We start from the raw sequence: 27,260 nt of genomic DNA, 5'->3' as shown, positions 1-27,260 counted from the left end.
AAGAAGCATTATTGACCATGCATGCTTAGACTTGCCTAGTTAAATTAAGGTAAAAAAAAAAAAATTACATAAAAAAATATATATACTCTGAGTGGAAATCATAGAACATCATTCAGTGTCACATTTAGGAAACGATTATAAGAATGGGTGGCCTGTTTCTTCTCTCTCGTGTTTAAATATCCCTCCCTCAGTCCTTCGTTAGGCGAAAAAAATACAGTTTTTCAAAATACAGTATTTCAGTTTTAAATACTGTACCAAAATATACTTTCTCAGTCAGCTCTTTGGCGCCCAACAATCGCACACATGAGGACCATACCAAGTACAAATAATGGGGATGTGATAAAACAGAATACTAATAATAAATATGTTGTATGTACTTGTATGAATCAAGTTCACATTTATACATATCCTTTGTAGATCGATATTTTAACGGGTAAACTAGTAACATTTTATATTTCGATTGTATCTAATATTCATTCATCTAAATATCTATGCTCCCCCTCTTTTCTCATTATTGACTGTTCCATTTCATCCCGCTCGTGACGCCATTTTCCTTGTTGTTTCTCTTTCGCCAGGATATTTCAACAAACTTGGATACATGCATTTTGAACAAATATTCACAATAATCACTTTAAAGGCCCACCTTCCCTTTATTGAAGGAGAAGGGATATTTATTTAAGTTGTTTGTTTCGCTTTCTGAGGAAAGTTCCTGATTAGGCGACCATGTACATCAAACAGGTAAACTAGCGGCGCGAGCTCCATGTCGTCGACCCGCTCTCTGAAAATGATGCTTGCGGCCTAGCCAGATAGCTAGCTTTAGCTAAGAAGTACTGTAAATAAATAAATATTTACATGTAGCTAGCTAGCTGGATATAGTCTACAATACTGCACTTAGAAAAGTAATCTACAAAAATTGTCATGTGCCGGATTGCAAACAATTCTGGACCATGTCTGTCAGTAGGCTAGTTAGCTCAGGTACTAGTAGTAGTGATGCTAGTCGCTAGCTAACGTTATAGTAGCTAGCAATATGTGGTAACTTTCTTCAATCCAGCTAACGTAACTAGTTAGGGCAGCTAACTATCTTGCCAGTTAGCTATCAAGACAAGCCATCCATAAAGTAGTCACATTAGCTAGCTATTAAGATAACGTTGTTTGTTATTAGCTAAGCTAGCTCGGAAGATACTGCCCCATCCAGCTTGCATACCATTAGTTTGCCTATTGACATAGCTAACAAGCTAGCTGGCTAGCAATTGTTGGCAGCTAATTTCAACATCCTGTGAAAATAAACTATTAATGGATGTCTGAATCGTTTATTCAATGCAATGGTGCTGTAACTAGCAAGCTTGGATCATTTCAGATTTGTGATAGCAGTTGCACTTCCCTTCTTATCCTCTCAGGTCATCATCCAGGGGTTCCGAAGTTACAGGGACCAGACTGTGGTGGATCCTTTCAGTCCAAAGTCCAATGTCATCGGTGAGATTCTGCAAAGTTTACTCTCTCCCAAAACCTCTAGCTGTCTTTAGTCATCAACAACACCTCACGATGTAGGTAGAGGAAACAATGGGCTGCTGCCTGTCCATCCATTGATTGATTGATTGATTGATTGATTGACATTTCCCCCCCTGTATGTTGTTTTCTCACAGTGGGAAGAAATGGATCTGGAAAAAGTAACTTTTTCTACGGTACGTGTGCGCTCTCCCCTGTCCTCTTCTGATGTTTTCTACCATATGAAATTAGAAGAATATAAAACATGGTGATGCATTTATTTGCTGTATATAACAAAAACAAATGTTTGTTTTTCTTTCAGCCATTCAGTTTGTGCTCAGCGATGAGTTCAGCCATCTTCGCCCCGAACAGCGCCTGGCCTTGCTCCATGTAAGTAGTGGAAGTTATACTAACAGTAATGGATATTATATAATCCTCAGTCTGTTGTTAACCCCATAACACTGTTATAACAATGTTATTCCCTGTCACTGCAGGAGGGAACTGGTCCTCGTGTCATCTCAGCTTTTGTGGAGATTATATTTGACAATTCTGACAACAGGTTGCCGGTAAGATTCTCACCAAACATGATTGTCACCTTTTTGACTATTTAGTCAGTCATGTTTAGTTTGATATCTCTCCGTTCGTTTGTCAATAAATTCACTCTCCCTCCAGATCGACAAAGAGGAGGTGTCCCTCCGCCGTGTCATCGGCGCCAAGAAGGACCAATACTTCTTAGACAAGAAGATGGTGACGTAAGTGTCTGTTGACTACACGTCTGTTGTGACTGAGCAAAGGTCGAAACTTGCCTCTGTTTGAATATGTAATCATCATGTAATCAGCAGTCATGTATGTTGATTTTGTTCCAGTAAAAATGACGTGATGAACCTCTTGGAGAGTGCTGGTTTCTCCCGTAGTAACCCCTACTACATCGTCAAGCAGGGGAAGGTAAGACGGCACTATGAACGTCTCATACAGTGATATCTTAGATAACATGTTTTTTCTTGTCAGTAATCTGTGTCTAGAACAACCATATAACTTTCTACATAAATTATACAAAGGATACCTTTAATATGTTTCATCTCTCAAATGGCTACCCAGACTATTTGCGCCCCCTCATCTTTATGCTGCTGCTACTCTGTTATTAACTCTACCTACATGTACTTATTACCTCGACTAACTGGTTACCTCGCACATTGATTCCTGTACCGGTACCCCCTGTATATAGCCTCGCTATTGTTATTTTACTGCTGCTCTTTAATTATTTGTTACTTTTATTTCTTATTTTTTGTAGGTTTTTTTCTTAACCTCATTGTTGGTTAAGGCCTTGTAAGTAAGCATTTCACTGTAAGGCCTGTTGTATTCGGCGCATGTGACAAATCAAATTTGATTCAACATGTATTCAGTTCAACCATATAACTATACATAGGATACCTTTCATATGTTTCCTCTCTTTATCCTGTATCCAGATCACTTTATACGTAAGTTATACATGGGTATCGTTCATGTGTGTTTCTTCTCTTTATCATGTATCCAGATTAACCAGATGGCTACAGCCCCTGATTCCCAGCGTCTGAAGCTGCTGCGTGAGGTGGCAGGAACCAGGGTGTACGACGAGCGCAAGGAGGAGTCCATCTCCCTCATGAAGGAAACGGGTACAGTAGAAGAACCAACGTCTCTCTATATGTCTACGGTGACACCATCTAAGACTCTGTTCACATGCATTCAGTCACCAGATCTAAGCAGAGATATTCTGACTCACTACCTAAGATGGGCTTTGATTTAAACAAATTCAAAGCGTGCAGTTATTTACGGAAAAAAACGGTAGACTTTCAAAATAAATGCTACTCTTTCAATTTCCAAATAATTTTCCAAGGAAAAGCTATATAATTTAGTTCCCAGAATAAGCATCTCCCTTTCCTATTACAAATGGCCCTTGGTTGGGCCACCACAGCTGTAGATATAACTGTAGACCTAAATAACATACTGGTGCACTGTTTTTGTGTTTCCCCCAGAGGGTAAGAGAGAGAAGATCAATGAGCTGCTAAAGTACATTGAAGAGCGTCTCCAGACCCTGGAGGATGAGAAGGAGGAGCTGGCTCAGTACCAGAAGTGGGACAAGATGAGGAGGGCTCTGGAGTACACTATCTATAACCAGGAGCTCAACGAGACACGCGCCAAGCTGGATGAGGTAATAAGAATAAAAAAATCAACAAAATGTGTTTATGGAGTTTGGGTCGAGAAATATATATCTATCAAATTGGGCACAGGATGTCTATCAAAAAGTAACTTTCAGTTGGTAAGGGTTTGCTTTTGTGGTCTGGCCTTTCAAATTCTTCCTTTTTTAAATGGCATTTGATTTTTTTGATTGCATAGTTAACTATTCTTTAAATTCTGTTTCCTCTTTCAGTTGTCCTCTAAGAGAGAGACCTGTGGAGACAAGTCCAGACATCTGAGAGATGCCCAGCAGGATGCCAGAGACAAAGTAGAGGTAAGTGATTCTGCATACATTATTTGCACAGAATGGCTTGGAGTGTAAATGGATCTGATCAGCTTTTCACACTACTGAGCCAAGCTGTACTGAGTTGTCCTGGTTACGCATCCATCCACCACAGTTCCTGTAACTGTGCTGAAAAGGACTAGGGGGGGGGTTGGGTTAGGGGAGGGTTTGGCCGGGGGGGGGGGCTCATCGCGCTCTAGCGACTCCTTGTGGCGGGCGCCTGCAGGCTGATTTTGGTCATCAGTTGAATGGTGTTTCCTCCGACACATTGGTGCAACTGGCTTCCGGGTTAAGCGGGCTGGTGTTAAGAAGCGCGGTTTGGCTGGTCATGTTTCAAGGGGGCGCATGAGTTGACCTTCGCCTCTCCCGAGCTCGTTGGGGAGTTGCAGCGACGAGACAAGATTGTAATTGGATCGCAATTGGATATCACGAAATTTAAGAGAAAAAGGGGGTAAAACAAAAAAAGGTTTGTATCTTAGGCTTAGGTTAGGCTCTTGTGTATGCTAACCTGACCAGCTTTTTTTCTATTTCCTCTACAGTCAGTGTCCATCTAGTCTACGTGTTATTACTCTCATTGCCTCCTCTCCTCTTCCTCCCACTGTAGGAGACGGAGCGTGTGGTGCGTGAGAAGAAGTCTAAGATCAGTGCCATGAAGGAGGAGAAGGAGCAGCTGAGCTCAGAGAGACAGGAGCAGATTAAACAGAGGACCAAGCTGGAGCTCAAATCCAAAGACCTGCAGGAGGAGCTGGCCGGCAACAGCGAACAGAAGGTAGGGGAGCACAGTGGATGGGGGGATGAGTGTGTGCGTGTCTGAGATAGAGAGTGGTGTGTGTGTGTAGTTGGCAACAGTGAACCGAAGAAACGGGGCGGTCAGAAACCTCCTCATCTGCGTCACTGTGTGTGGGTTTAGGTGTGTGTGTGAGACCCGCCATCCTTACCTACTACGTACCTACCTCTCCATCCTCAAACAGGAGCCTCTCCATCTGCGTCAGTGATAATCCCCCCCACACCTCCAACACCCCCTACCTCTTCTCCATCCCTCCCTCCCCCTTCTTTTCTCAGAGGGTAAGGACAGAAGCCTCCATCTGCGTCACTGATTCACCACACACCTCCATCCCTCTCCCCCTACTGCTAGTCTTAACCTCTCTTTCTCTCTCTCTGCATCCCTTCATTCTGGGCAGTGGCCCAAGGGAAGAGATCTGGCCCCAATCCCTGTGTGTGTTGCAGATTAGACAGCAGCATCTCAGCGAGGTTGGATTAGGCCCACCTGGCCGGGAGAATGTTGCAACAGCTTTCTTGTTAGCTTTGTTTTGTTGGGATGGATGGAGGGGGGCAGGAAGAGGGAAGTAGGGAGAAAGCGGGTGGGTGTACCTGCGTCATCTGCCTTTCTGACTGCTGTGAGTCACATGATCCTATCTGAGTGATATGGATCAAAGCAGACTTTAGGAAGCTCCCCGGGCGGCGACGACATCGATGAAGGCAGCTCCCGGCACCTCTCTTCTTCAGAGGGGTTGGGTTAAATGCAGAAGACGCATTTCAGTTGAATGCATTTTTGTGCAACTGACTAGGTATCCCCTTTCCCTTATGGTTGACATATCTAGAGTAATCACGTGTGTAGAGAAAAGATTATCTGCTGGCGTTTGAACTTATTTCAGTGATGACCCCACACACATATGAGTATCCTCAAATGCCTCTGAGTGTAACCCGTTGTCACCATTTGTTTCTATTTAATAATAATGAATTCCTCCTCCAGAAACGTCTGCTGAAGGAGCGGCAGAAGCTGCTAGAGAAGATAGAGGAGAAGCAGAAGGAGCTGCAGGAGACTGAGCCCAAGTTCAACACTGTGAAGGAGAGGGAGGAGAGGGGCATCGCCAGGTCTGTAGGAAAACCCTACACTGCTCAAGGCTCAACAATGAATTAATCGTTTAATAGGCAACAACTTTTTAATGTATTAGTGAAAGGATATTTACTCATTCCCCCACCCCCCATGTAATGTTAGTTACACCTGATGTTGAGCCACTAGAAAGTGAATGAAGTTGGTTCTCTCGTAATCCTCATTGGTGAAAGACTGGAGTGTGTCCAACATGGCACCTTATTAGTAGGCCACTAAATAAGGAATAAGCCCCCCCTTCCGAATTTTTTTCTGAACTTCCCTATGTACCTTTTAACACCTCCTGTCATTCCCCAGACTGGCCCAGGCCACCCAGGAGAGAACAGACCTGTACGCCAAGCAGGGCCGTGGCAGCCAGTTTACTTCTAAAGAGGAGAGGGACAAGTGGATCAAGAAGGAACTCAAGTCCCTGGACCAGGCCATCAACGACAAGAAGAGGCAGATTGCTGCCATCCATAAAGACCTGGAGGACACTGAGACCAACAAGGAGAAGAACCTGGAACAGTATAGTGTATGGAGCCTAACTCATGACTCATTATGCTATAGTTCAATTGGAACTATTATGGTTGATTATAATGCCTTATAAGAATGATTTTGTTTAAATAGAATGTTCGATTCTGTTCTAGATTTCACTCTGTTCTATAATTCTTGGGATCAAGTTTCTATCTGACTGGTCTGTTTTCCCCTGTAGAAACTGGACCAAGACCTGAATGAGGTGAAGACCAGGGTGGAAGAGCTGGACAAGAAATACTACGAAGTCAAGAATAAGAAGGACGAGCTGCAGAGCGAGAGAAAGTAAGATCACGATCCATATCTTAATCATTTGTTTGCTCCATCTTGTTTCTTGGGTTGAGTCATTGCACTGCTAGGCAAAGATATTGATTTGAACATGTAAATCTTTACTTCGTCTTCTCGCTTTTCTTTCTTCTTTACTGCTTTTTGGTCAATGTTCGTTGAGTCATCATTTGCGCTTTTATATATTGATTCTAACTTATAAATCGTAACTTTCTTTGCTCTTTTATTTTTTACTCTTTTCTCATTGAGTCATGGTTTGCACTTTAAATATACATCTACTTAGAAAATATGTATTTACTTTGTCTGGAATGCAAGACGAAGGCCTATTAGCCATGACTCGACTTCCACTGTGTTAAAGGTTGGATGGTTGTTCCCCCTTAAGACTTACATTCATCTTCCGCCTGGCAACCTTTATTTCCTTACCAGACTATGGTCTGCTCTGCTGTGAATGTCAGCATGCCTTTCCCCTCTCCTCTCCTTAACAATGGAGAGGTATTTATAACACTGTGAGATGGATGTTGGATGCTGCCTGGAGCTTTGCACTGTGTGCTGTAGAGAAGGGCCTTGAGATACTGAGTTGTGTGAGGAGGGAGAAGAACAGAGACGATGAATAGAATATGACATATGGGCCATTAAAGTTTACAATAGAGCTGCTCTAAAAATTAAGGCATTTTCCTGGAAATGATTCAACAAAATTAGCATCTACAATATTTGCCCTGGCTGCATAATTTGGTACAATGTCTTTTGGACTGAATGACAAGTTAATGCATTAAACTAGCAGTGTGCTTGTCTGTGCGCCTCCACCAGCTATCTGTGGCGGGAGGAGAACGCTGAGCAGCAGGCCCTGGCAGCCAAACGAGAGGAGCTGGAGAAGAAACAACAGCTCCTTAGAGCAGCCACCGGCAAGGTCAGTGTGACTTCCTACCCAACGAAACACACACACACTCGCACCTTAGCATGCATCGTCATATCATGCATATCATCATACTGCCACCGGCAAGGTCAAAATAACCTCCTCCCCCCTATGGTGTTAGATTGACCTATGAGTCATATTAATTATAGAAGACCCACTTTCACCTCTACATGAATGTCTATGTAATCCATATCATCCTACTAGCCTTATGCTAAACCGTGTGTGGAAGTTCCATTTATCTATGAATCAATGCCAGATTAGAAAGGACACACATCTTCCTCTTTACATGTAATCATACTAGCCATGTGGTAAATCTTCTGAGGCAATCATAGATTACAAAGGTCACACCTTTACACACACCCATCCATTTATATACTCCCTGCCCCACGGCCAAGGAGAAAGAATACACACACCTTCACACGGACACACATTTCCACACATTTCCTGTTTACTACCGGTCGTGTCATGGGCCTGGTGTTACAGATGAATTACTAAGTCCACACCATGAAATAAAGGCTGCACACACACGCCGTCACACTACCTACTCAACCGATGGTCGGTGGCTCGGCTTTAGCAACAATGAGTCACTGATGAAAGCAATCCCACCTGAACACTGAAGACTCACTTTGTGACTCCATTATTGGGGAAAGAGAGAGAGGTAGTGATTTTGTGACTCAACCAATTATTAGGGAAAGAAATTGCGTAGAGGTAAAGAGAGTCTAACAAAGAATCAGCCCACCCCTTTCTCCCCACTCTCCTAGAGATCTACAGTGTATGTCTGACTCAGCTGCTTATTACTTTTTCAGTTACACTCTAATCAGTCCTTTCTTCAATCAAATCTCCTCAAAATGACGTTCTATCAAAATTCCAGATGGTTACCTTGGTGATTGCCGTCTTTACTTAGCTTGAGTGGTCCGGTCGAAGCTGACTTATACCCGGGACGTCACAGAGAGAGTACTTATCTTTTGGACTACAGAATGTGGAAAATCACTATTTTCACCTACGTAGACTAGAGATGGGCATTATTATTATAAATATCCAAACGGACGTTAGTTTTCAACGACTTCCGAGAGTACATACAAAGATAGACCATGACGTTTTAATAAAACAACAGTTTGGCCGTTTTTATGACTGGGCCCCATAACAAACAAATAAAAGAGGTGCCGGTAGCCTACACACTTTACACGCATGTGCCTTATTGTGGGTCAATCAAAGCTTCACTACCATCAAAGGCTCCATGTGTAGCAAGTGAAGTGGGACATTTCTAATCCATGCTAAATGGATTTAGAATTACGGAATTAAATTGGCTAAATGATGAGGATTAGGCTACAATGAGCAACCAACAGGTAGGCTGTTTTAATATGAATTGAGTTGTAGACAAGGACGTGGGGATCAAAACAAGTGCTTTCTTTAAAACGCATCTATTTTGACTGTCCAAATATCTGAAAAAAATTCTGGATATTATTTGAAATCTTTTTAAATGCCCATCCCTAAGGAAGACACTTATATGACGCCACAGATAAATAAGCATTTAAAAAGTGTTGAAATGTTAAGGTAAATCTAGCTGTTTTTGTCCCCACTAGGCCATTCTGAACGGTATTGACAGCATCAACAAGGTGCTGGAGCATTTCCGCAGAAAGGGGATCAACCAGCACGTCATCAACGGTTACCATGGCATCGTCATGAACAACTTTGAGTGTGAGCCCGCCTTCTACACCTGTGTGGAGGTCACCGCGGGAACCAGGTGAGTGACGGGCTCTTTTTCAATAGTATTTTTTTGTATTCCTTATGTCGTTTCTTTTCTCCTGGATTGGAGAACACATTCGAGGAGAAGATCTGAGTTTCTTCCTCTCTGACCTCCGGTGTGTTTTGAGAAGGAGATGGGGAGAGGGGACACGGTGAATCGTGGAAAGACCATTGAGAAAGCCAGAGAGAAGCTTGTTTCCTCAATTTAAAAGTAACTGTTACTCAAACTTGTCGGCTCATACTCCTTCATGTCCCCCTTCCGACTAGGTTGTTCTACCACATAGTGGAGACAGACGAGGTGAGCACCAAGATCCTGACGGAGTTCAACAAGATGAACCTGCCTGGAGAGGTCACCTTCCTGCCCCTCAGCAAGCTGGACGTCAGGGACACCGCCTACCCTGAGACCAACGTAAGGGAATATTCTTGAATGGAATCGTCCTAAAAGTGTAACCAAGCAAAAAAATCAAACATACCTCAAATACTGTACTATGTATTTGACCCAGGCCTGCTATGACTTAGGGTCGTCAAAGAGCGTTAAACTGACCTATATTTCCTCTCGCTCTCCTTTAGGATGCCATCCCCATGATCAGCAAGCTGCGCTACAGCCAGCAGTTTGACAAGGCCTTCAAGCACGTGTTTGGAAAGACCCTGATCTGTCGTAGCATGGAGGTGTCCACCCAGCTGGCCAGGGCATTCACCATGGACTGTATAACTCTGGAGGGTAGGTATCGACTTACGTGATCAAGATGACAATTAATGTAAATGACACCAATTCTTGTCTGCCTTTTACAGTCTATGTTCAAGTAACTAGAGGTTTCTTGGTGTAGATATTGAAGTGTTTTGGTTTTTGTTGTTGTGTTTGTGAGTTAAGATCACGGGTGTTTTTCTGCTGGGGAGGTGACCAGCACAGTACCATACCAGTTAGTGTGGTGTGGGACAGTTTAGTTATTTTAATTGTAATTTAATTAGTTATTTTTATATATTTTTTGTAATTGTTTTGTTACTGTGTCTCTCAGGTGACCAGGTGTCCCACCGCGGGGCGCTGACAGGGGGTTACTATGACACCAGGAAGTCACGTCTGGAGCTGCAGAAGGACATGAGGAAGGCTGAGGAGGAGCTGGGAGAACTGGAGGCCAAACTCAACGAGAACCTCCGCAGGAACATCGAACATATCTTTTAACTCCATTGTTACTTTGTTGGTTCATTCATTCACACAGATCTTCCCCTAGTCCTAGAAATTAAACACCCAAACTGTTTTTTTTGTAGGGCCCTATAAAATTAGATTGTTTTTGTCTGATTTCCGTTTTGTTTTTCTCCAAATTCCGTTTTCTCCATTTTGTTTTTCCAGGTTTCTGTTTCCCCCTGTTTCTTCAGGTTTTCGTTCTCAAAATCACACACACACACACACACACACACACACACACACACACACACACACACACAAAAAAGGGAAAAACAACTTAATTGGAAATGTGTATTTTTGGGTGTAGTTACCCTTTTCATTCTAGTGCACACCAAGCACTTGGCTGTTGTTTAAATCAAATCAAATGTTATTAGTCACATGCGCTGAATACAGCAGGTGTAGACCTTACAGTGAAATGCTTACTTACGAGCCCCTAACCAACAACATTTACATTTACATTTAAGTCATTTAGCAGACGCTCTTATCCAGAGCGACTTACAAGTACATACATTCATACTTTTTTGTACTGTCCCCCCGTGGGAAACGAACCCACAACCCTGGCGTTGCAAGCGCCATGCTCTACCAACTGAGCCACACGGGGCCAACAACACTTTAAGAAGTAAAAAAATATATACAGGGGGGTGCCGGTTAGTTGGGGTAGTATGTACATGTAGGTAGAGTTAATTTGTGTTTTTGTAGTGCATGTGATGGTAGAGATTGCAAAACACATACTGATGCAAATAACCATATCATTCTGCCAGGTAAGCATAGGCTACTTTGTAGTTAACATTTAAATGAAAAGGTTTTTGGGAAAGCCTTTCCATCTAACAGAAGACTTTTCATTAGCATCATTGCTAACGGCTACACAAGGTGGTAGACGCGCAGTTTTAGGAAATACGAATAACTGATGCATTCTGTTAATTTATTATGGAAAACTTGGGCAAATTAATATTCAATACATTTAGTTGATTCCCTACTAAGTTCAGTGCGTTTTTATTTATTGTTGAATTCCGTTTTAATATCTGGATTCCATGATTCTGTCCGTGTTTTCCGCATCGGGATTTTATAGGCACTGTTTTTGTTTCTGATTAGTCAGGAATACAGGCATGTATGGATTTGTGATTTGACCCATTTACCATGGTCCTGTCTCAGTCTAGCTTGACGTACACTAACTCAACTCCCTACCCTACAGTGGACCTGAGTCAGACACCAGAGATACTAATATGCCATTTTAGTCCTAAATACAGGGGCTCAGTAGGTGATGGTGTGTTGTCGTCTCTCTTGCGCTAAGTTGGAGGAGACTTCATGTGTAAGAGATGAGCAGGTTTCGTATTGAAATGGATGGGATAGTGTGTGTGGTGTTTCATGTCATTTAGTTGTAAAACATGGGGATTAAGCAGGTAATGGAGTGTGTCATGTTTTCCTCTCCCCGGTTCTCAGGAGGTTGTGTGTGATTGGCTGGTTGGAGGGGATTTCATGCAGCCAGGTTATGTCTTGAACCCAGCAGGAGGGGGGAGGTGTGTGTAGGTGGATGTTGGAGGATTACATGTATAATATGAGTGTGTGTGATGGAGAGCCAAAGAGGATTAGCTAGAGTGTGAGAGAAAGAGGGAAAGCAGGAGCATTGCCCTCAGACCTCTGTCTCTGTGAGTCACTGGTAGCAGGCAGCACCAGTGCGTGTGCATGCTTGAGTTGATTGTTGACATGGCATCACTCCTGTAAGCCCCCAGCAATGAGTCAGGTTCAATCAATGATTTTAAAAGCATGTTTAAAAAAAAATATATATATTTTTTTATCTACACCACCTCTGGCCCTTAGCTAAGCTTGCCATTAGGGAGATGCCTGTCTGCCCCTTTAAAGACTGATTTAAAATAAAACAATCTGTAGTTGCTACATCATTTTTAGACTTAATTATGATATGGACCCATTTGATTCTTGAAGAATCAAATTTAGAAATGCCTGATGAGCTTAGTTCAGCTGTCATACCCCATCATACCCCAAAATATATACGCTTGTTTTACGCCAATGTTTGTAAACAAAGTAAATGTAAACTATATAGACTCAAAACATGGTTAAAACTATAATTTTGATATCATGGACGGTCAGTCCTTCTATGAATTTGAGAGCGGTTACATTTCTCCAGCCCTGTCCCTCAGCTTTTAACCAAAACGGGCAGGGAGTCCAATTTTTTGTTGTTTAAATTGCTGATGGCCACTTCAATTGTATGGAAAACGAAAGCTCTAGTTTTGGATGATTTGAGTTTAACCAATACAATGTTATATGCTTTGAGCCTCTCCAAAGTGTGTTATAAATCCCAAAAACAAACCAACCAATTGAACAATGATATCCATCATGTATGAAGTATGTTCCTTAACCCTCTCCTGTATGTATCAACAATGAGATCTATAGGTTATATAGGTCCTATTTGTTTATAAAGTATGTTCCTTAACCCTGCATCACGTATCAACAATGAGATCGACCAGCTGATGAACCAGATGCAGCAGATTGAGACCCAGCAGAGGAAGTTCAAGGCCTCCAGAGACTCCATCCTGTCTGAGATGAAGATGCTCAAGGAGAAGAGGCAGCAGTCCGAGAAGACTTTCATGCCGAAGGTGAGGTTGAGTTGGACTTCAATGTGTCTCTTGGTTTCTATCGGGCCCTATTCAAGGGAATCATGAATAAAATGTAGCCGTAGTTGACTGAATCAGACCTCGATCCAAAAAATGTCCGATTGTTTTGAGATTCAGAAAAGTACCGTAACATTCAGGAGGATGATAAGAAGGGTGTATTTTTATACCCTACAAACGTCATTATCATGCTACCATGGCAAGCACCCCGCCTTTTTACATTTGAGAAAATGCAGCAGTCTGAGAAGACATTCATGCCTAAGGTAGCCTACAGTTATATAGCTAACTTTATGATTGTTGCTGTCTTCTTCCGTCTAGACTTCTTGAATTATCTTGAACATGTAGTCCACCAGTTGAACACATGAACACATTGCTGCACTGTACTAGCATAAACTGTGCCTGCTGCTTGCAAACCAAATGTCATCTTTTGGGCATTGATTCAAGTAATTTCAACCCATTCAATCTCTCCTCACAGCAACGCTCTCTCCAGTCTCTAGAGGCCAGTCTCCATTCCATGGAGTCTACCCTGTAACTCTTCCTCTCTTAACTATCTCTCCTCCGTTCTCTCCTCACAGCAACGCTCTCTCCAGTCTCTAGAGGCCAGTCTCCATTCCATGGAGTCTACCCTGTAACTCTTCCTCTCTTAACTATCTCTCCTCTGTTCTCTCCTCACAGCAACGTTCACTGCAGTCTCTAGAGGCCAGTCTCCATTCCATGGAGTCTACCCTGTAACTCTTCCTCTCTTAACTATCTCTCCTCCGTTCTCTCCTCACAGCAACGTTCACTGCAGTCTCTAGAGGCCAGTCTCCATGCCATGGAGTCCACCAGGGAGTCTCTGAAGGCTGAGCTGGGGACAGACCTGCTCTCTCAGCTCAGTCTGGAGGACCAGAGACGTGTGGATGACCTCAACGACGAGATCAGACAGCTGCAGCAGGTAAGGAGACAGCTAATGAAAGACTACAGGGGGAACAAGTTTAAACGGGGCTCTGTGTGTGGATGTATGGTTGTATGTGGTGTTTGAATGGCTGGATAGCTGGATGGTTTTACCTGCTGTTAAGACCTTGATGTTGAAATCAGACCGCTCCAACATGTAAACATTACAGCTAGAGACGGGGAACACGTTTAAATGGGGCGCAGATTATATCTAGAATGAATGAATTACATTTTTATTTTTGTGTCAAATCGCTAATTGGCAAACCATTCCTTATGGATTAATTGACACATAAACAAACATTACAATAATTCACTGTGGTATTTCAATGATCATTCTTCTTCTGGTGTTCTGTGCATTGCGCATCGCATAAAGAGTGAAAAGAGATCAATCAATCATACATACAGATAAATAAATACAAAAAAATTAAACAGAAGGCATTTAAATCCAGTCTGGCACAAAGCGAAGATTCGTATGGGAGACAAGACTATACACAATCTATATACACACGTACAATTTACCACATAGAAGGTAAATATTTTTACAATTTAATTATAGGTAGTCCTTTTTCTTTTACTCCAGTCTTTATCTAAATTTTCAGCAAATGGAAATACACAATGGACCAATTTTTTTTTATTTCTCCTCATCGCTCAGCCACTTAATGCCAGGGTATATCTGGTGTGCTTTCTGGAATAAGACCATGCGTATATCGTGGTAGAATGGGCAATAGAGGATAAAATTAGTTTAATTCTCCATTTCTTCAAGGTCATAGTAGTTACATAGTGTTTCCTCTTCCATTTCACCACAATACCGACCTGTTTCAATACGCAGAGGCAATATCGCTGATCTTACCTGTGCACATAGTGAACTCTTGCTTTTAGGTAGGTTATACATAATATATCTCTCTCACACGAATTCACCCTTAATCAAACAAAAGGTTCTCAATTTGGGTTTATGATTCATCTCCACCCATTTTTTTTTTCAAATTGCATCAACAGTTGTTTTTTAATCGTATCTATGTCTCCCTTAATTTGGTTTTCGTACAGATGTTCACAGTCCAACTGTTGAAAAAGGTCGGACATTTCAGTTGCCCAGGCTCCCCCCATGGGTAGATCCCATTAAAAAACTTGACTAGCTATTCTGGCAGTTGGCATATCCAACATTCTATTCCAAAGTCTCAACTCACAGGGTTCCCAGCCCATGTCCACAGTTATTGCAAGTATAGATGAAAACTTGTGGATACCTAATAAGTAACATACTGCTCTGTTATGGACATGTTAGTTTTTAAAATGCCTCTTAGCAACCCACACTCCTGCTGAATAGTCCAGAACAGGACACTGTCTGACACAGTTTGGAATACGTAGCGTAACCAATATCGTTCAGTGGTTTGTTTTTCCTATAACTACCCCAAGAGTTCTACTTGCTGAGTCGGCCAGGGCAGATGTTCTGTATAGAAAGGTAATATGTTCATCAATAAAAATACCCAAATATTTATAATTGCTAGTAAACTCAAGAATGTCTTCACCAAAACTGAAAAACACTTCTCACTTTAGAAAACCAGGTATTATCTGTGTTTTTGTCTGGTTGATCATGAGTCTCCATCTTTTACTCCAATTGACTGCACATAATAACATGTTCTGCAGGTCTTGGTCGGTTTCTGCCATCACAGTAATATCATCAGCATATAAAAGGATACTTAGCATTTCATCATATCTTACTCTAATATTTAACTGTTTTAAATTATTTTGCCAAATAATTTGTAAACAGAGCAAACAAAGTCGGTGATAAGGCGTCTCCTTGTTTTACACCCGAGGGTGTGGGAAACCAATCTGTACCATAACATTTCCCATCAACCTCTGTCTTTAACAAACTATAGGCTAAAAGATCCCTATTTACAAAATCCATTTTTTAATTGTATTTAATCTAACCTTTTATTTAACTAGGCAATACAAAATCAAAAGCTTTCTGGAAATCAATGAAACATGCAATAGTAGGCTTCTCTTCGTGTAATCTATTTCTGATTATTGTACAGACCGAGAAGATATGAACTATACAGGCTGTGGACTTAGAAAACCATTTTGTTCTTCCACAAGAATGTTTTTATCCTCCAAAAAGGTCAATAGCCTATTGTTGAGGATGGATGAATATAATTTATAAACCGTACTTAATAAACTTATGCCTCTATAGTTCAGTGGCACTCTCGGGTAATTTTTTGGAAGATTTGGGGATGGGATTCACTATAGACTTGTATGACAGTATACTGTACCCAAAAACAAATTTGGCGCAAATTATATAGGACTTCAATTAATTATTATAATATATATTTTTTTTTAACCTTTATTTAACTAGGCAAGTCAGTTAAAAACAAATTATTTTTTACAATGACGGCCTACCGTCAATTTATGGTATTTTTAAACTTCATTAGGCCAAACACTTTCACATTTTTTTCAGCGTCAATCACTTTCTTAACTTTTGCAGACAGCTCCTCATTTAAGTACGGGTTACATATATATGAGGGTTCTGACATTTTATTTTCCATTTTAGTTCTCAGGGAACATATGTCTTTATAAAATGATTCCTCAAAATATGCTACATTTTCGATACCTGAGAACAGACTAGCAAACCCCTTCTCCCACTCCTTAAGAACCTGTGTAATATCAGAGTTCAGCCCCCCCCCCCCGCTCTTCCCTGACTTCCATTGGAATTTTCTTATGTCGTTTTGGTAACAACTTGTTTACTTGGCTCAAACTGTTGAGGATGTATTGCCTGTATCCCCTCAAGGTGTAATAACTGCCCTCTCTTATATCTCCGTTTAAATAGGTGCAGTCTTTTATCAAACACATGCTGATTTTTCTTAAATTCCTTCCTAAAATGTTCTCTTGTGTTCCTATCTTTACACTGTAAAAAATAAGTACTCAGCCTTGCGAATTACTGACCATAGATCCTTTAGCTTATCATTCCAATAAGACTTGTTCGGCTTGTAAACTTTCCTGGACTTCTTTATTCGCATTCTTTCTTTCCTATTTCAGAATATATAATATCACAATGTTTCATACCACACATCTAAATCAAATGTTGTTTCTTGGCAAGATATTGATGAGTTCCACCAGAGCTCTACATGCCAGTTCAGAACATAGAAAGTAATTTAGCACATTTATCTTCTTGTAATTAGGCCTGTACGGGGTATGTATCTTCTTGTAATTAGGCCTGTACGGGGTATGTATCTTCTTGTAATGAGGCCTATACGGGGTATGTATCTTCTCCCCCGAATGATGTAATACCTGGTTGAGAAAGTTTGTGGATATTATCAAGAATACAGTTGAGTGAATGAATACCGAAAGTTCACTTGATTCTAATTTATCACCCTGTCCCTGATGATAGAAGAACATTTTGGCTTATGATCATTTCACTGTCTTGTTCCTTCCGTTGTTATATCATACATGGATTGTTAACAGCTTTGTCTTTGCCTTTTTGATAAAAAAAAAACACACAAACACCCTCAGACTCGCAGTCGATTTTTAAGTGGCCTCGATGAGTTGAGCGCTAGCTAGCTGCGGTGGTGTGGGCACTGCATTCACAGCCAACCACACAGACACACTACCAGCTGCTCACAATGACCACCTCAGTAGCCACCTCAGCCGTTCTATCTGCTAACGTTATGCAATCGTCCCCGATCATAGAAATAGACTCATGTTCTGTACAGGAGTAGGTAGACGGGCTGTGACCCTCAGTCTCCTCTCTCTTTCTCTCCCCGCCTGCAGTTCTTTTCATAATTTTTTTTCCTCAATTCATTTTTCTTTCTTATGAAGGCTCCTTTGTTTGGGGTGTGAGTGAGGGGGGGTACGCTCTTTTTCTCTCATCTATTCTATTACGAACAGAGGGAGTCTCTCTGAAATGTGTTCTGTATTTTGTTATGAAAGATGAGGACATGAATGTAGAACAACAAACATGATTGTTGTGTTTGTGTGTGATGTATTGTTGTATGAAAGGAGTAATTCATCATGTTATCTTTGTGTGTAGGACAACAGGCAGCTGCTGAATGAGAGGATCAAGCTGGAGGGGATCATGACCAGGGTGGAGACGTACCTCAACGAGAACCTACGGAAACGCCTAGACCAAGTAGAACAGGTATGGTGTTACACAATGTTCAAACCTCAACCTAGAACAGGTCCGGTTCCACAGTAGAGGTACGGTTCCAGAATTTTCCAAACAGAAACTAGAACCGGTCCGGTTCCAGAATGTCTAGATGGGAACCTAGAACAGTTAGTATTCTAGAATATCACAATATCGACATTTTTATTTATTTATTTAATCTTTAACATTATTTCTGTCAGAATTTATTTCACAATGTCTCTTGACCCCACCCCAAATATTGACACAACCTTAAAATTGCAACATTAACATTTTTACATCAACTAATATCCTTCAATTCATTACATTTTAATCTGTTATCAAAATGAAAAGAAACCATTAAATAATTACTCAATAATTTTTTTTTTTTCCTAAATATCTTTCTCAAAAACATTTGTATGTTGTCCCATACAATAATCTGTACTCTTTATTTTTTGTTCCCGACTTTGAATACCACTGCTGTAGGCGATGTATGAGCTGAGAGAGACAGGGAAGTGCTTGTGAATGTGTTTGTTACTAACTAACTTATTTTCTCCTTGTGATCCTGTAGGAGTTGAATGAGCTGAGAGAGACTGAGGGAGGCACCATGCTCACAGCCACCTCCTCAGAGCTGGAGGGAATCAACAAACGCATCAAAGATACACTGGCACGCTCAGAGGGTAGATCTCGCACGCACACACACACACACACACACACACACACACACACACACACACACACACACACACACACACACACACACACACACACACACACACACACACACACACACATACACAGGCAATAGAAAGAAGGGAGCTCACAGGAAGTATTGTGTTGGTCTCTCTTGAACAGTAGTACGTTATTTGACCTGAATTGATGAAAACCTACACACAATCCTCAATATCAATAGAGGTACAACTCAAGTACAATTGTTACATCTTCAAAGTGCCAATTTTTTTTTTTTATATATAATTAAAAAATAAATAATAAAATGGTAACTGTCCCTGTTCATCCCCCAGACCTGGACGTGTTGATTGATAAGGCGGAGATTGAGGTCAAGGACCACGCCAAGAGCATGGACCGCTGGAAGAACGTAGAGAAGGAACAGAACGACGCCATCAACCATGACACCAAGGAGTTGGAGAAGATGACCAACCGACAGGTCCGCCTTTTGAATCTCCAGCTATATTAGAGTTCAGTGTTTCCATTATTTTGGATAGATTGGGGGTAAGGCCCTGCGATAGACTAGCATCCTGCCCCGTCGGTGTACAGAAACAGGAGGTGGGCTCCTGCTCCTATGAGCCGTTCTGGCTCGCACAAACCAAGGATACTTACTGTACCTGATTAGGATGCCCATTGACTGACGCCATGACAACCGCTAATCTTCCTGCGGTCCATACACATGACTAAAAATACATAAGACATAAGACTTGCCAATTTACATTGAAAGAGGACAGTAGGAGACATGAGAAACATTTGATAAGCAGATATTAGAATAGTTTAAAATACCTGACAGGTAACACCTGTTATTGCTCCTTGCGTCTCTGATCATTGCTGATGCTGTGTGGTAATAAAGTACTGTTACTACTCCTACTACAGGGCATGCTGCTGAAGAAGAAAGAGGAGTGCATGAAGAAGATCAGGGAGCTGGGGTCCTTACCACAGGAGGCCTTCGAGAAGTACCAGACCCTCACACTCAAACAGGTGAATTCTTTCTCTCTCGGGATAAACACACACACACACTCTCTCTCTCTCTAGGAGTACACACACACACTCCCTAGGGATAAACCTGCACACATACTCTGAACACACACTCTATAGGTAAACACACACTCTCTCTCTCTCTGGGCTCCCTGTCCTGTTTTTAACTTTCAGGACTTTGATTAGCAGCCAAAGCCAAACAGTCACGACGACAATAATCTCAGAGAGCCTCCTCAAGCCTCGACCGAGGGGCCAGGGCCTGGTCACATACACACGACTGAGACACCGCCCACCCACTCTCACACTTATGAAAGCAGCAGCAGCCACCTCACTGTGACTCAGACACCTAGTTAGCCGGCTCCCGCCGCCAGACGTCCCTGGGCACCTCGGTGTGTGTCGAGTGGGCTGCTGGCTCATCTCTCATAAGTGTGTGTCTCCTTGACAAGACTAGAAATATCCCATACTTCGTGAGGATGAAGGTTAGCTTCCTTAATCTTTCTCCCCAAGACATTGAGTCTTGATTAGCCGGCCAGGTCAGATAGTGGATTCTAGAAGTGGATGAAGCCAAAGGATGGTAGTCTACCTCTTATACAGCCTCTCTCTTTGATAGGTCTCTTGACTTGACATAGAAACTGAAGATTATTAATAGTTTTGAGTGTTTTGAAGGAATACGTGTCAGAGTTGGGATTATGGTTATTTCAACTCCTCTTCATACTCAAGTGATGATGATTAGAAATATCATCGTTGGCACTTTGCCATCGAGCTTTTCACTTGAAACGTGTATGTCTACAATACAGCATGCGTAGTAACGCGTTACCTCGCCTCTTCATCCAAATGTTCCTCCCCAGAAGTTGTTCTGTAAGCTGAAGAAGTACGGCCACGTGAACAAGACATTTTTAATGTTACCCTAACTCTATCTCTCTTCTTCCCCCTCCCTCTAGCTGTTCCGTAAGCTAGAGCAGTGCAACACAGAGCTGAAGAAGTACAGCCACGTGAACAAGAAGGCCCTGGACCAGTTTGTCAACTTCTCTGAGCAGAAGGAGAAGCTGATCAAGCGCCAGGACGAGCTAGAGCGAGGACACAAGTCCATCATGGAGCTCATGAACGTGCTGGAGCTCAGGAAGTACGAGGCCATCCAGCTCACATTCAAACAGGTACGTTGTCCTCACTGGGCAAGTACCCAACCCCTTCATTAGGTGACCGGTACGCTTCAACCCTTGAATCAAAACCTCAATCGAGTCTCAAAAAGGTCTCTAACAGATAGACTGTGATGCCTTCTGCACATACACCTGTACCTCTGAGCAAGGTCTCAATCAGAGACTTCAACACCCCGAATAAGTCATTATCCTTCAACAGAAATGTTCATGATTTTAACCATATGAAAGTCAAGACCCCAAATGAAGGACATCGTTGTTGTTGAGTTCTGTCAGCATGAGTTCAATCAAGCACATTCACATTGCTGGATTGATAATAGTCGTTTTTACTTACAAGCTCTTTTCATTTTACAGTAATAATCTCTGTTCCAAAGTGACTAACCATATCATGACAAATTCCATCTTTCCTCTCCTCAGGTGTCTAAGAACTTCAGTGAGGTGTTCCAGAAGCTGGTTCCAGGGGGCAAGGCCACCCTGGTGATGAAAAAGGGTGACACGGAGGGGGGTCAGTCCCAGGACGAGGGGGAGGGGGGCACCGACAGCGAGAAGGGCTCAGGCTCTCAGAGCAGTGTGCCCTCTGTAGACCAGTTCACCGGAGTCGGCATCAGGGTAAGAGTGTTTGTGCGGGTGGGTGGACCGGTGTGTGTGTTTGAGAGTGAACCCAAGAACCACGAGAGAGATTTGTGATAGTGAAAATGTCATATAGCTTTTTTAAGATATTTCTTTCTCCCAATTTTACACAAAGTAATCAAAACCCATGCATGGACAAGAAATGATTAGTTTCATTATTGACTCTATCACATTATCCTAGTTTGCTGTTGCTCATGTCACCTTTTCTTCCTAATGTTGAAAAAAGGTACGGTTCTGTCGTATTTCCAGGTTCATGTAGAACAGGGATGGGCAACCCTTTACCATTTTTTTTTTTTTTAAGAACTCAGTTGGGGTCTTAACCTAATGTTGGAAGGTAGAATACACAAGTTGAAATTTCTAAGTGTAGTTGAGCATCGTCTGTGTTTGCGCGCATCACCATATACCGCGGTGGCATCACCTTCATGTATGCGAGACTAGTCAAGTGGGCCATTGCTCAAGGAGAGAGACAGTCGGACATTGCAGCACCAGGTAGGCCTAGCCTATAAAATATGATAGAGAACGGACTAATAACTAGGTAGCCAATTCAAAACATATCTTGTACCCTCTAGTTAACTGTTTAGCTGTTATTAGCATGTGTTAATGTTTTCGGCATGACTCAAAAAAACGTTCCACCGACACAGGCGAATAAGGCCATACAAAGTTTATTGACTTTTTTGAATGATTCATATGATTAATTTAAAAGTTTTTGACAACACTTACGATTCACTTTGCCTTTGTATTAGTTGCGATTCTGTTCAATCGCAGTGAATCAAAATAATAATTTGTGAATCGTAAACAGTTATTTTAGGAAAAATATTTAATTTGCCGTTTCTTTTGGATTATGTGCCTTCAACTTGTTTTGTAGATACTTTCAGTTGATTTGAACATTCACTGTTTGGGACATTGCAACTCAATAGATGCTAGTCTGCCTGCAAAATAACCACTTCTAAAATAAAATGACTAATCTCGAAAAAGTACATTTCCTGAAAAAGATTTGTGGGATTGCTTCAGCTGAATAAAAAGATTTGTAGCCTACCATAGCCAATTGATCTTTTGATATATTGAATGAGCAAATTATTTTAAAAGGCATTAAAAAACGTATTTGCTTATAATGTCGCAATGTTATACATCAAGGGTGGTCAACCATACTCAAGGAGAGCTAATGGGTGTGCAGGCTTTTATTCCAGTCCCCCTCTAACAAACCACATTTTAGAAATGAGCTCCTCAACCGGACCTTGATAAACTGTCTCTGATGTTGGGGCTGCACATCCTGTAGCTCTCCAGACTGAGGGTTGACCACATGTGTTTTATACAGTTGCCTAAGTGCCTTGCACCACGACAGGAGATGTTATATGGGATCAGAGAGCAGTCTCCCAGTGTCGATACCACATTAGGCAGATTTTTTTTTATACGTACATAGAGACGACACCAATTGTTGGTCATGGAAATTTGTTAAAAAGTCATCGAATTCGATATGTCAATGTGTATGTAGAAAGTATTCATACCCACATTTTGTTGTGTTACGTCCTGAATTCAAAATAGATAAACATTTAAATACATATCACCCATCTACACACAATGCCCCATAAGGACAGTGTAAACATGTTTTCAGATTTTTAAAAACTACTTTATAGAACATTTTATACAGAAATATCTAATTTACATAAGTATTCACACCCCTGAGTCAATACATGTTACAATCATCTTTGGCAGTGATTACAGCTGTGAGTGTTTCTGGGTAAGTCTCTTAAGAGATTTGCACACCTGGATTGTATAATATTTGCCCATTATTCTTTTAAAGATTCTTCAAGCTCTGTCAACTGTTGTTGGTCATTGCTAGACAGCCATTTTCAAGTTTTGCAATAGATTTTCAAGCCAATTTAAGTAAAACTGTATTAGTCTTGGTAAGCAACTCCAGTGTATATTTGGCCTTGTATTTTTAGATTATTGTCCTGCTGAAAGGTTAATTTGTCTCTGTCGTTTGGAAAGCAGACTGGACCAGGTTTTCCTCTAAGATTGTGTTTTTAGATTATTGTCCTGCTGAAAGGTTAATTTGTCTCTGTCTTTTGGAAAGCAGACTGAACCAGGTTTTCCTCTAGCTCCATTCCATTTCTTTTTATCCTAAACTCCCTAGTCCTTGCCGACGACAAGCATACCCATTACATGATGCAGCCACCACTATGCTTGAAAATATGAAGAGTTGTACTCAGTGTTGTGTTGTTGGATTTGCCCCAAACATAAAGCTTTGTATTCAGGACAAAGTTCATTTCTTTGCCACATTTTTTACAGTTTTACTTTGGTGCCTTATTGCAAACAGGATGCATGTTTTTTTTCTTTTTTTTCTTACATGCTTGTTTTCACTCTGTCAATAAGGTTAGTATTATGGAGTAACTACAATGTTGTTGATCCATCCTCAGTTTTCTCCTACCACAGCCATTAAACTCTGTAACTGTTTTAAAGTCACCATTGGCCTCATGGTTTCCTTCCTCTCTGACAACTGAGTTAGGAAGGACGCCTGTATCTTTGTAGTGACTGGGTGTATTGATACACCATCCAAAGTGTCATTAATAACTTAGCCAAGCTCAAAGGGATACATTTTTACCCATCTGCCAATGGGTGCCCTTTGCGAGGTATTTGTGGTTGAATCTGTGTTTGCATTTCACTGCTCGACTGAGGGACCTTACAGATAATTGTATGTGTTGGGTACAGAGATGAGGTAGTCATTTATGTTAAACACTATTATTGCACACATAGTGAGTCCATGCAACTTACTTGTTAAGCAAATGTTTAGTCCTTAACATGTTTAGGTTTGCCATAACAAAGGGGTTGAATACTTACTGACTCAAGACATTTCAGCTTTTCATTTTCTATACATTTTTAAAACATAATTCCACTTTGGCATTATGGTGTATTGTGTGTAGGCCAGTGATACAACATCTCAATTGATTCCATTTTAAATTCAGGCAGTAACACAACAAAATGTGGGAAAAGTCAAGGGGTGTGAATTTCTTTTTGAAGGCACTGTATGTGTATATCCTTTTCAATAATATTCCACATTTGTTTCTCTGGTCTTGCCCCGTCCAGGTGTCGTTCACGGGGAAGCAGGGGGAGATGAGGGAGATGCAGCAGCTCTCTGGAGGTCAGAAGTCCCTGGTGGCCCTGGCCCTCATCTTCGCCATCCAGAAGTGTGACCCCGCTCCTTTCTACCTGTTTGATGAGATCGATCAGGCCCTGGACGCACAGCACAGAAAGGCTGTCTCGGGTAATAACACCATTCGTATCAAATAAATATATTATATTTTTATAGCATATTTTATACAACACAACCACTCAGACTGCCTTCCTTGGATAAGAAGAGATGGAATAAGTGTGTTGAATTTACAGCTAGCCTTTCTGTCTTGATTTTCAATGGGTGGCAGGTAGCTTAGCAGTTAAGAGCGTTGGGCCAGTAACTGAAAGGTCACTGTTTCAAATCCCCGAGACAAATCGGTCGATGTGACCTGGAGCAAGGCACTTAACCCTAATTGCTCCTGTTAGTCGCTCTGGAGCGTCTGCTGAATGACAAATGTATCTGTAAAATACATTTTCTGACTTTAATAAGTCTGTTGAATTTACAGCTAGCCTTTCTGTTTTGATTTTCAATGTTCGGTCATCCACAACCCTTGCCTGGCTGCCCGAACTCCTTGCTCCGGCCAAACGCTATGCCCATGGACGTTAGTTTCTTCTTCACAATGAGTTTGGATCTGAGTACCTCCCCAACGATTTCTAGAACACAAACACATTCTGATTGGTCCCAGAAACTGATGGGTTGGGCCAGAGCCTGAACACACATGGGCAAAGCAGCAATTTGAAAATTCTTCATTGGCTTTGATACTCTTGATTGGTTAGAAATGATCCAATCGCTGTTGACTTTGTTTTGTACAGCACCCATCATTTTGACGTCACCACAAACGGCTTAAATGATGGCAGTCTCAGACTGAAGTATATAGAGCAGTGGAAGAATTCAGTTTGAGTCGTCAGGCAACCACAATCCTTCAACATGCATGAAGAAATGTAAGCATTTTAACATATCTATAAATCTCTTATCCTTACCAGTGTGTAATGTGTGTTCCAGATATGATTGTAGAGCTGGCGGGCCATGCCCAGTTTATCACCACTACGTTCAGACCTGAGCTTCTGGAGTCAGCCGACAAGTTCTACGGAGTCAAGTTCAGAAACAAGGTGAAGTTCCTTAAAAGTTTATACGTTGGTCCACATCGGTATGAATGCGTGTGTACTGGTTACTCACTCACTGGCTAGTTTTAGACTAGTTTAATAACCTCTGGCTTTCAGAGATGTGAAAAGTATGTTTCATAAGATGGTTGTCTCAGTGGAACTCAGACACAGGCATTGGTGACTCACTGTGTGTGTTTCCAGGTGAGTCACATTGACGTGATCTCTGCAGAGCAGGCGAAAGACTTTGTGGAGGACGACACTACCCATGGTTAAGAATAAACAACTCTTCATCATCTTCCTCATCCACCTCCGTAGTGCACTGCCTAACTCTGAGCCTTCAGTCCTCTCCACTCCGACAGAACTCAACCAGAACTCTATGGTCAGCCATTATTGGAATCTATTCTCATTCTAGCGTCAGAACTCCCAGGTCCATCGTCTAGCGCTCAGTAGCTCCACCACTGTTCCCTCCTCTATGACATCGTTATGACGACATCCATCATCTAGCGCTCAGTAGCTCCACCACTGTTCCCTCCTCTATGACATCGTTATGACGACATCCATCATCTAGCGCTCAGCTCCACCACTGTTTCCTCCTCTATGACATCGTTATGACGACATCCATCATCTAGCGCTCAGCTCCACCACTGTTTCCTCCTCTATGACATCGTTATGACGACATCCATCATCTAGCGCTCAGCTCCACCACTGTTTCCTCCTCTATGACATCGTTATGACGACATCCATCATCTAGCGCTCAGCTCCACCACTGTTCCCTCCTCTATGACATCGTTATGACGACATCATCGTCTTAGCGGCCGAGGAGGGAAAATACAAGTTCATTTTGTTTTTTTCTGGACTGTTTTTATTTTATTTTTAACAACGTTTTCAAGTGGTCATGTTGATGTTTGAGATGAGGGTTGAATTTCAGTGCTGGCGCAGCCTTTGACCTCATTGTATGTAATGGAAAATTTAGAACTTTTCAGATTCAAATGCATGTTATTTTTTTCATTTGAAACTGTTGGTCTGTGCTGGTGTTGTGCTGATGATTTTTCATCATAAATTGGTTGGTCACTTTGAATCTCAAACTGTGAGGTAAAGTGAAAGACAGAAATAATAACCAGTTTGTCAGAATAATCTTCCATGTTTAAGATATGACATATTATTAACTTGTTGTAACGTCGTTACCAGAAAAATGGTTTGTAACATTCAGATTTTTTTTTAAATTCTTTCTTTTTGTTAACGGCGTCTTGGCATTCCCTGTTGTAGGTCATTGTCTTGTAACCAGTTAGTGCTTCACTGACTGCAGCATTTGAACTAGTTGTTCTCTCCCTGTTACTCTATTAGAAAACAATAAAAATCGTATAAGGACATTTCCTGAA

At 41.6% G+C, this 27,260-nt stretch overlaps 1 protein-coding gene across 1 annotated transcript; it reads left to right on the top strand.

The window, feature by feature from the left end:
- Positions 1 to 545: 545 nt before the first annotated feature.
- On the top strand, positions 546 to 27,260 carry smc3 (structural maintenance of chromosomes 3). The gene is made up of 30 exons (XM_038979135.1): positions 546 to 738; positions 1,398 to 1,473; positions 1,644 to 1,682; positions 1,808 to 1,875; positions 1,980 to 2,051; positions 2,158 to 2,237; positions 2,352 to 2,430; positions 3,020 to 3,137; positions 3,498 to 3,673; positions 3,893 to 3,973; positions 4,587 to 4,751; positions 5,736 to 5,857; positions 6,171 to 6,384; positions 6,565 to 6,668; positions 7,476 to 7,575; positions 9,165 to 9,325; positions 9,595 to 9,736; positions 9,898 to 10,048; positions 10,344 to 10,496; positions 12,971 to 13,122; positions 13,913 to 14,071; positions 18,089 to 18,196; positions 18,750 to 18,858; positions 19,201 to 19,343; positions 19,781 to 19,885; positions 20,824 to 21,036; positions 21,454 to 21,645; positions 24,751 to 24,928; positions 25,781 to 25,887; positions 26,083 to 27,260. Exons 1-30 carry the CDS (start codon positions 724 to 726, stop codon positions 26,152 to 26,154), a joined length of 3,654 nt encoding a protein of 1,217 aa, XP_038835063.1. The 5' UTR covers positions 546 to 723; the 3' UTR covers positions 26,155 to 27,260.

This window comes from Salvelinus namaycush, chromosome 39 (assembly GCF_016432855.1).
Source record: "Salvelinus namaycush isolate Seneca chromosome 39, SaNama_1.0, whole genome shotgun sequence".
Taxonomy (NCBI): Eukaryota; Metazoa; Chordata; class Actinopteri; order Salmoniformes; family Salmonidae; genus Salvelinus; species Salvelinus namaycush.
The sequence above is the reverse complement of the archived record's forward strand: the minus strand, read 5'-3'. Positions and strand labels throughout refer to the sequence as shown.